The 10,600-nt window shown below is 38.1% G+C and overlaps 1 protein-coding gene and 1 long non-coding RNA gene across 10 annotated transcripts in view; one reads left to right on the top strand and one right to left on the bottom strand.

Moving 5' to 3' along the window:
* Window positions 1-10,600, top strand: part of LOC117152218 — a 77,971-nt gene that overhangs the window by 16,914 nt on the left and 50,457 nt on the right. The gene's annotated exons all lie outside the window — the stretch shown is intronic.
* Window positions 1-10,600, bottom strand: part of LOC100744431 (insulin-like peptide receptor) — a 43,820-nt gene that overhangs the window by 15,981 nt on the left and 17,239 nt on the right. For 6 of the 9 annotated variants that reach the window (XM_033320535.1, XM_033320608.1, XM_033320628.1 and 3 more), the window contains 7 exons: window positions 5,993-7,086; window positions 4,759-5,191; window positions 3,438-3,588; window positions 2,481-2,495; window positions 1,485-1,662; window positions 325-493; window positions 209-238 (listed from right to left, as the gene is read on the bottom strand). In XM_033320535.1, coding sequence (XP_033176426.1) covers window positions 209-238; window positions 325-493; window positions 1,485-1,662; window positions 2,481-2,495; window positions 3,438-3,588; window positions 4,759-5,191; window positions 5,993-6,261 — 1,245 coding nt within the window. In that variant the 5' untranslated portion in view covers window positions 6,262-7,086. The remainder of the gene's footprint in view (window positions 1-208; window positions 239-324; window positions 494-1,484; window positions 1,663-2,480; window positions 2,496-3,437; window positions 3,589-4,758; window positions 5,192-5,992; window positions 7,087-10,600) is intronic. The other 3 variants (XM_033320641.1, XM_033320654.1, XM_033320673.1) reach the window with 3 other exon arrangements.

Raw genomic sequence — 10,600 nt, 5'->3', positions numbered from 1 at the left:
CTATCATCTTCGGCCAGCCCACAATTGTCAATTACCATCACCCTTGATCTCTTCAAGTAGAACAAGAGATCTCATCGTTTTATAATTCTATCGGCGATTTAGTATTTTAACACCCGCGCGCGTTCCACAATAACGAACGTTCTCTCTTCTCATCGTGCGTTGAATTAAATATGAAGCGAATGTTCAACGCGACCGGTCTATACCTTACCTTCCCGTTTTCCTTCCTTGATCTCGCAATCTGATCGCAATGTTGGTACACAATAATTAATCGTATGGTGGGATCGAAGTAAAGGACGAGAACACAAAGGAGAATATTTTACGTACATTGTTCTCGTCGAGTGCATCCTCGTAACCATCAGGGCAATGAGTCACGCAGGATCCATTGAATGGTCTCCAAGCCTGACCATCTTCCAGGACATAATATACTCGTCTTAGACGATTCATTCGTACACACTCATCCTTCGTGACGCAGCGTCTCGAGAGATAGGAGTATCTGTGGAACAGATCGTGTCGCGTTTATCCGGCTGCTATAGCTTGCTGGAAACAGTTAGCAGCTCAAGGTCACTGCGATACAATCCCCCCACTATACGTGTTCATAACGTTCATGAAAGAATAGAAAGCATGACCGGCGACTTCCGCTCTCCTTTCCAAAGGAAGGATGCTTCAGAGTTTCAAGAGAAACTTTTTCCATAACTATGGAAATACGCAGCACCTTTGCAGTGGAAAAGACTTTTTCCAGCTATTCCAACACCTATCCATAAGTGTTACGTTGTTCCTGCACGATATCCGATAACTCATACAAATTGTCGGAGAAATAATTCAATCAGTTGGAATTGTGTGCATTCTGTAAGTTAGTTTCACAGGAATTTTGCGAGATTTACTATCGATCAGAGAAAAGTAAGATATACGCGAGGATGTAATCAGCAGAACCCCTCGAAGTTCGAAAGGGCAAATCATACAAGGTATCGTTAAATATTAAATATAAGACTTTTGCGAGAAATCGATGATTAAAAAGAAGTGAAAATAAAGAAGATTTAAGAAAAGACAAAAGAACGAGAGTAACTTTCAGATATAGTTATTTTAAATCGTTGATTAACATTACACAAGAGAGGTTGTAGTAATATATTTGTAAAAATAAAATAAATAATATTACCGGCTACCGAACGAAGAATTTATCTTCTGAAAATCAATTGAATTAATTTTGGAAAGAATTTCTGTATAAATAAAAGAATCAATATAGCTTCCGCAGCATTATTTAAATCGCTCGGCCAATTTTCCACGAATATTTAACGTTACATTCACAAATAAAATTAACGGATACACAATTACGGATTACAAGAGAACAAATTTATGCTATGCGAAATGAACGATAAAAATATTTGTAAAAGAATTTATGCTATGTGAAATTAACGATAAAAATATTTGTAAACAGATAGTATATAAAGAAAGGAGGAAGAAAAGTAAGCTTGCAGAATATAACTCACAGATCACTAGGGCAGGTTTCCACGCATTTCCCCTCGTGCCGATAATGCTTGCATACGTAACATTCGCTTTCCGTTGGACCGTGACACTCGCCCAGACACTGATCGTGACAATCCAGCCTCTCTGTTCTCTGACAATGCTGCGAAGTCCAGCAGTAACCCCCGGGACAGTGGGAACATCCTGTAGCGGTGAAAAGTCGATTAAAACTATGGCTGCGTGGTAATTTTGCTCGTACCTGAACTAATGTATCTTTAACATGCGAGCACGACGTTGGGAGGATCGTATACTGGTAATGTCGCCTCGTAGAAGCTCTTAAACATACTTGAAGTCTCGTCACGAGTTCAATTGCTACAGTACGTGCGTTAGGTAGATACACGATTCTCCCTTGGGCAAATGTATTGCTTCAATTTGTGACGATTAAAGAAAAAGCATTCACAACAATCGTACGATCGTGATTTCTTAAATATTTTCTATAAAAACTAAATCGTGTAAACTGCTTTGTTCATTTTCTAAGTGATTCTTCTTTTCGTTTTGTTTTTCTCGTTTTAAAGTAAATCATTCGTCAAATAGATCGAACCAAATTATTGAAGAATAAAAACTGAGTTTCTTTGTATTCCGAAGTAATATAGCGAAGTTTATATTTAGTTTTTTCTATGTTCTTACAGAAACCATAATTTTATAAACATTCCAAACCTAATCTTAACCAAAAAAAAAAACTTCCACAAAATTTTTCCGCCTGTTTTTCATATTTTTAAGTAATCCAATTGAAAACTTTTAACTTACGGTTCAAATCCACAAGAAAAACATTTCGTCAAAGCCCTCGCACATATCTAATTACACGTAAGACTTTTTCGTATCTATGTAGTGGATTTTCCACACTTTTTCTTTACACATACGCATCTAAAATAATGGTCAATGACTTAGTACTACTCCTCCCTATTCTTATACCTCTCATGCTTATATACTATGTTATATGTAGATTGGATTTAATATTCTACCAAACCGTTCTTCGCCTGCAACAGAAATGAAAAAAAAAAGAAAGAACGAACAGCCAATTAGTGCAAAAGCAGTGGAATTTTATACTTTAACGAGTTATATACACGGTTATAGAGTATTTTGAATCTGGGCGTAATCCTACGAAGACTTTAATTCAAAGAAAATCTTTTAATTATGAAACCGACCAAACAAAGAAAAGGAAGTTCATTAAGATCACAAAGAATAGAAAGAATAAAAATGAGAGATCAGTAGATTGCCTTTCCAAAGCAAAAAGCACACCAAGCACAAAAAGCAAAGATCTCTGTGTCAGCATTAATCGCTTAATCACATGCATAAAAAAAGCATACAGATTTGTAATTTCAATAAATTCGTATTAAAGAAAAAAAGAACAAAATTTGATCGTAACAGTATGCTTTACACGATATGTTGTAAATCAACGAGCTTAAAAATAAGAACATCGGCGTTCAATCTTGCGATTCTTTAAATAATATCTCGTTCTGGCAGTCGAAATCAAGGCTCGCGATGAAACCGATATTATAGAAAATAATCGACATTTTGACTTATCGAATGAAAATCAGTCGATTCTGCAAAAATAATTCCACATCTTCGTAATCGATTGGCAACTAAATGATTGCGGATTTTGTCATTAGGTGGTATTGGTAAAATCCGCAATCACTTAATTGCCAATCCAATAATTAGATACACTACCGCATTGTAATTACGTACCGATTATACGGATATTTTGTTAAAAAAAAAAAGTAAATGTATTAAACAAAAATTAAATATATTAGAACATTCTTCCACTTTTCCGAAATAAGACAAAACGCGAACGCGAATTATTTTTATCATAAGCCCTTTAATTATTAACACAGCATGTTCGTAACATGATATTCTACTCAAAGAGATTTTCATCAATTGAAAGAATAATAATATTAATCGACTAATAAGTCGATAACTACCAGGGCAAGAGGCTTCCTCCCCATTGTCCTTGATAACATTCTCCCCAGCAGAAACGATGAGGTCCCAGTCGAGGGTGGTGTAACACAACGCCGGATTCTTCTCGATCCGAACGCTGCCCCGTGAGATCTCGGTAAGTTTCTTCAAACCGATCTGCAAGAAAGAATTCCGCCACAAGGCGTCGATTTAGCCCCGATAAAGCTAACTGCTAGCCAGAGGTCGAACGACTGGTTAATTCGATTGACTAATTAACGTCACTTGACCCGCCGAGTCAACTAGCTACGTCCAGAAAGCAAATTGGAGAGAAGCCTCTCTGTCAGGAACGTGGGAAATGATCCGAGCACGTCCATCTACTCGTGTTTTTCGTATTGATCCTCTAACCGGTTCCACTATAACATAATTACTAATTTTCTTCGCTGATTATGATACACTACCGATATGTATTGCTTTGAAGTACGTAATAAGTAAAAAAAAAAAAAAAAAAATAATAATTTACGTTTGTAAAGTGGCTTGTATTTGCAAACTGGTTCGCATTTCAAATTCTTTACTTTACTCGATTGACAAGACATATCTTGGTTTATTTAATGGAAATTTTCTTTCTTCTGTAAAGAACGGGCAGTGGCTCGTAACGCCGAGGTGATTAGAAATAAATTGCAGAATAAAGAAAATAAGTTAGCACATGATTAAGTTGCGAAGGTTTTAAGGATACACTGCCATAGTGTCTGCAAAAAAAAATGTCATTTCAAGAGAAGAAACGATCTTTAAAACAAAACTTTAAAATAATTAAACTATTATACGATTCTCGAGGCTAAAGTTATTTTACATTTACATATATTCATATTATAAATACATAGTGAAATTGATTCCATCTCTAACATAGATACATGGTTTATGTTGAAACGAAACTAAAATTTAAACTAGCAGGCTAAAATTAAATTCAACTAAATACTAATCGAATATCTTTTTTAATTATCTATCTGTTGCTTTCGAACAAGAACACCGATCGAATAAAAAACAGAGAATACAGAACGAACTGCGGAAAAATGATATTTCTCTGTGCAAATATTTGCCAGCGGTGTGAATATTGATTTATTTTCAGAAACAACACGCGAATTATTAGCACCATCTCTTTTTTCCAGAGTCAACCAACTTTCTCTCCCTCTCTCTCTTTCTCTCTTTCGTTCTCTCTTTCACCAATACGGCTGGACAATATTTGCTTCGCAAACAGAGCTATTATTCGATCGTCGCTCGTTTACTTTTTCACACCGCGGAAGTAAAAACTTCGCAGCGCAGAATTATAAATCGTACCTACGTAACGCTTACCTCCTGTAGATTCTGCATCTCGTACACCATGAACGCGTAATCGGTCAGCAAGATGTTGCCTCTGATCACCTCGAGATTTGGGAACAGATTGCTGAGAGTCTTCAATCCATTCACGCGATAGAGAAGCAGGTAGCCAGTGATTTCCCGAAGTTTGGGAAAAGTGATCGGTTGAAAGTCCGTCTCGGAGTTATTCTCGATGAGGACGATCTGCAGAAAGCCCTCTATCACGCGACAATCCTTCATAATGCCGAAACCAGACGCGCTGTTCCGTATATCGATGCTCTGGCAAATTCCATCGCCAATCGTCACGTTTTTGTTTGTGACCCTTCGTCGACCCTTCTCGTGAACCACGTCGATTGGTTTTGCGTTCGATTTAGGGAGGTTCGGTAGTTGGCCCGGTTGCTGGGTCAATTTTGCGTTGGCTTCCGTCGACCTGTCGTCATTAGGCAACGAATTTAGCCGAGATCGCTGGAGGGTATCGTAAAATGTACGGCGAGGTGCGATTTGTTCGAATCAGGATTGAAGGTTCTGTGTTTGGGTTAGTCGAAGAAGGTCCAAGTTCTCTTTTCCTTCCATGTACGTGCAATACTTTAAATTTTGTTTCTTTATATATGGGAAGAAATTCTTCTTCTTAGGAAATTGTATTGCTGCTTTGGACAAATAACGATACGTCTTAGAGAATAGTAACTTTTTAAAAAGACAAGGGGGATTAATTTGAATCAATTATGCTTGATTAGATGTTTTAAAACACTGCGTTTTCAGATAGGCGACAGAAGAAATTAATTACGGTATAAATTACAGACATAGATTAGACGCAACAGACACAGATTAATGTTAACGTAAATTACAGACAAATAGGATTGGGATTTGGGATACGGGAGATTATTCAGCGCAAAAAAGTGCGCAGAAAACGTGCAAAAAGTTTTGTTCTGGGATTCTTCGTTGGCACGCAAATCGGCTCTGAAATTATGGTATCTACGCCTCCTGCACGCAGCTCTCCATACATTTCAATTCCGATTTCTCTGCAAACGAGCAACCCTACGAGAAAGCTCTTTTCACGTTTTCTTCTCAATTTTTTGCAAAGAATTATTATTACGCTTTACATAACTCAGGTATCCAAAAACAATTCCCTTCAACCAAAGGTGGGTTAAGGACCCACTAGTAATGGCGTGATCGATTAACAACGAAAAATCCTTGATCAAACAAGCAATCAGCTCTTTTCAAGAGTATATACCTGGAAGCATCGATGGCCCTGTTGCTTCTGTAGGAAACGATCCGCTCGTAAAACGGATCGTCAGAATCGTCCAGGTTCCTCTCGCGACGTCCGTGCCTAGGGATAGCCTTCTCGGTGTTTGTATATGCGTAATTCGCTTCGTATCTGCTCCTAATCTCGTCGTTGTCATCGTCGAGGCTTGTCCTGTACTGAACACTATTTGGTTGGCAGCAGGACAGCAGCGTTGTGGTGGAAAGGAGCACGACCACCAGTAACCACCTCATCTTCATCTTCCTGTCTCAGGCAAGACTGTACTATCGAGAAGACGATCGTCAAATCTTCCCAAATTACCCCACCCTTTAACGTGTTTCGCCTCCCCACCTCTACCAGATCGATCGATCGTCGAACAAAGGCCCTCTCTGTGTGTCAAGCGATTCTAAACAGTTTGATCTCAGCCGATGGACCTCGAACAAGATCGAACAACAGACAACACGGTTTCGCTTCTCCTTTTCCAGATCCAAGGAACTCGAACGATCGTTTGCCTCGAGCAGAATCGCTAGTTGCTCTCTCGTTAGACCTTTTTCCCACCTCTGCTCGTTCTCGGACGAATCGTTAGGATCGCGCGAAACTTGCAAATATCATTCTACCAAGAATCGTGACTCAGGTTTCCAGCTATGCAATATATTATAGTTCCGTGACGATTTCGACTTTCTACCTTGTGCAAATGATTAACAAGCACGATGAACTGCGGTCACAGCTGGTTTAATGACTGCTCAACGACCTGGTTTGCGGATCTTCCGGCTTCATGCTCCGTTCCTGGCCGATAGTAAATCGCGATCCTCGATCCACGGTTTTATAGATCGATCTTAGGGCTCTTCTTGCAAGTTCCAATTAGAAAAGCGAATTTTTAAGAAAAAAGATCGACTCGATGCAGATAGCTAGGACTCGGATATAGTCGATCGAATGGTTTAGTTTCTTCTTGTTCTTTTCCCTTTGTTGTTTTCGAAGCCTTTCTCCAGAACCAGTGTGCAAATCCTGGACAAAGCGATGCTCAAAGAAGCTTCTTATTGAAGATGAAGAATTTTCCGCCCCTCATAGCTGTACCAGTGCGACGCCTGCAAGCAATCGAACGGCACAATTGTGACTAGTCGGATTCATGTCCGATTCAGGCAATTCCTGATGATTATTCCTAAACGTTGTTTAGCGGATTGTCGCAGTAGTCGTCGGCAGAAACTAACGAGACTAGCCGACCACATAACCCTTTAAGAAGTTTCACACAACTTTTACTCGTAGCACTGTGACGTGTTTACGCATCGTTAGAAAGGTTTCTCTAGATTCAGAATTTGGGGTTTCTTACATTTCCTTATTATCGTATGGCCCGGTTTTGCATTTTAATATTCGTATCATAAAGTTTACTAGAACTTTGAAAAAACTTAAAAATTGAACCTCTCAAATTTCTCCAAGTTAATCGTTATTCTTACTAAAATAAGTGTCAAATATTTGCCTGGATCGAAGACCGCATAATGTGGCAAAGACGTTGACAAACGTTTTAGGATTTCGCTAAATTTTGTATAAGCTTAAAACGTGAACAAGTTGGTTCGCTTACGGGGCATTAAATTGTATTATAGAATGCGGTACCTGCAGTAACAGTCATGGAGCGCGATGATTAAAATCGCACGAGAAAATCGCGTGTCATCGGCAAATTTGCGAACGCCAAGATCGTACACATTTGGTGCTTTGGTTACGGAAATGTAAATCATTAAATTTGGAAATAATTAAGGACAGTAGATAAAGTGACCTACCGGTGATCGTGGAGCGTCTTACACCGGTGCACTTAATCTAACAAAGTTGCAGAAAAAGGTGGCGAACACCTGGACAAGGCACAGCTGTTTTAATAAACAGCTTTCACGGGTTACCAGAGAAAAAAGGAACAGAAAGGGAAGAAAGAGAAAAAGAAAGAGAAAAATGACTTGCATATTCATGACGCTGCTTATAACCGTGCGAATGCCGTTTTGTCACGCGAGTTGTAGGATTCACGAAATTTTAACTCGATAAGCGGTGAAAGCATCTCGTAATCTTCGCCGTCCACTTTCTGTTCTTTCGTACTTTTTAGCCACAACCTCCACCCTCGATAAGACGCCCGAAAGATCTCACGATCCGCGCACGCTGTTATATCCATAAACGTATCGCATAACGTTCTTTATAAAGTAACGAGCATAAATCACGGACGGTGTTCGACTTAACAGCAGAGCTGCCCTGCAAAAATTGCAACCACATGGGTGTACCGATTCACTCACAGGCTGAGTGACTCACGAGCTAACAGACACATTGATGAAGGAACTTTTGAACTTGACTTCCGAACGAAATGGAAGAAAAATATGTAAAAAAGAAAAAAAAAAGGATAAAAAGAAAGGAGTAAAAAAATAAAGAATTTCGTGAAACCAGACTAGTTTCGTCGGGGTTTCGTGGAATTCTCAGCTCACCGGTGAAGAAAAGATAAAAAACATAAGATTGGAATGGCCAAACGCGTTTTTACTCGCGGGATCGCTAACCTCCAGAGAACTCTCTGTATCATCAGAAATTGTGCGGAAAGAAATCGCTTCGCGCAATATATCGAACGTAATGTTACAGATGTGGACTTTGACACCTTCCTACTCGCATAAATTTACCGACAACTTCAAAGCTGTTGTAAGCGGCGCTTTTTGGTGAAAAGATTTCAAGTTGCTGAAGATTACGTAAAAGGCCGACTTGCGCGTGATAATAACGTGGTACCTAACTGGATGATGAATACCGAACATTAACTTTTTGCCTGCACTTAGCATTTTTGTTACTCCAGTATCTTGTATGCAAATATTTCCAAAGGAGGAGATTTTTTCCTATATGCAACATAGTTCGCGTGGTTTGCGCAGTAATTGCACGGTTCATTTTTATTTACGTGACGAGTATAATTATGCTCCACTGTCAGGTCTGGGAACAAGTTTTCTGCGGTGAAACCAAGGATCCGCTTCTATATTCATCAGATATCCACTCCTTTCCAGCCCAGAAATTGGAATTTATATCTTGTCAAGTTTGTACGAGGAATGGTCGACACGTTGATGCCTCATTTTGAAGTTTCCATTTCTTCTTTTACTTCTCTTTTTTTTTTTTTTATTTTTTTATTTTTACACTCTTCCTTTTGTGGACAGATGAAGATGAGAGGTTGGTTATCGCGAAGAGAAATTGATCGTTTTAATATGGTTATTAGGAATATTCAGGTTGCTTCGAATGGTAATTAGCCTGGTACTTTGACGTAACTAACGATGAGTATCCAAGTTGTTGTAATTTAACGAACAAATTGGAATATGGGTGAAATCTTGTTTGATAAGGTTCAGAAATTTGTAAAGTGTCATTTCACTGAATTAAGCTAGACTTAATGGACGGTAGAATTATTGGATAATCTGCTATCGAGTCACGCTGATTAGATTATTCTGTTTCCTATCATTTCCTAGAAACAAGCAGAGAAAATTACAAGAGGTTTCATAAAGAGGAGAATTCAAAGACATCTCCCTTTCGTCATTGCGGGTAATCGTATGAAAAATTCTTGAAACGTCATTGAATAAAAATTTGAGAAACCAAAGGAAAAAGAAATCAAACGATCTCGTAATTATCGTATTATCTCGTAATTAACGTATTCGTTGGAAAACAGAAGCCCGTTTTTGTTAAATAAGAAAAGTTGGAGAAGTCGCTTCTTGTATGCAATATTCTTTCCAACAAAATTTGAAAACAACGCGATGGCATTTGCTTCACAACAATTTTAAATGCCATTCATGCAGATAAAAAAAAGTAACAAACAGGAAAGAAAATAGCTTGATAGTAGCTTCGACCGGGAAATTTCATGGTAGCGTAATTACACGGAGGAAAAGGAAGTCTCAAAGGAAGTAGTACAGTAACTGAAAATTTACTACAGATAAAACGACGATAAAAATACTTGAACCCGATCGCAAGAAGAAACAGAGTTCGTTATCGAATTATTCTCATGGTACTTAATTTATCCACTTCATTCTCTTTGTTGAAACCCAATAATTCATCGTATCGGGGAACTTCGATAAACTCGAGACGATTAATTGAGAGGATTGGCTGATATTCATTTTGAAACAAATTGCGATAATTGCAAGTGTTAATTATATATATATAACTATATATATTGCTGACTATATCGACCGACTTTTCAACTCTGGAGTTGTGTTAAATTTGTTTGACCTCGTTTATGCAAATATCTAAGCAAAACATTTATTCGCTTAGGAAAATTTTACAAATACGTAGGAACACGTAATATGCAAATACATAACTATTCGGTAAAGTAATTATAAATTATAAATTATACTAAGAAAAATTACAGACTGCCAACTCTTGTTCCAGATATTAGGGAGGTTTTGTTTCAACCACTAAAATATTCCACGATTATTATCCTTGTTTGGATATCGTTTTCTGGAAAATATCTCTAATCCTTTATTTTTTTAACGACTTTCTAATTCTCTTAAAAATGTATCGCTTGTCACAAAGTGGAAAACGCGATATTCAAATTATTTCTCTTTTCGACGAGCCTAGATAAAACAGCAAAAATACGGTGATTTTACGAAAGTAAAAACG

Source organism: Bombus impatiens, unplaced genomic scaffold (genome assembly GCF_000188095.3).
Source record: "Bombus impatiens unplaced genomic scaffold, BIMP_2.2 scf_0010, whole genome shotgun sequence".
NCBI lineage: Eukaryota > Metazoa > Arthropoda > Insecta > Hymenoptera > Apidae > Bombus > Bombus impatiens.
This window is presented reverse-complemented; position numbering and strand designations above follow the sequence as displayed.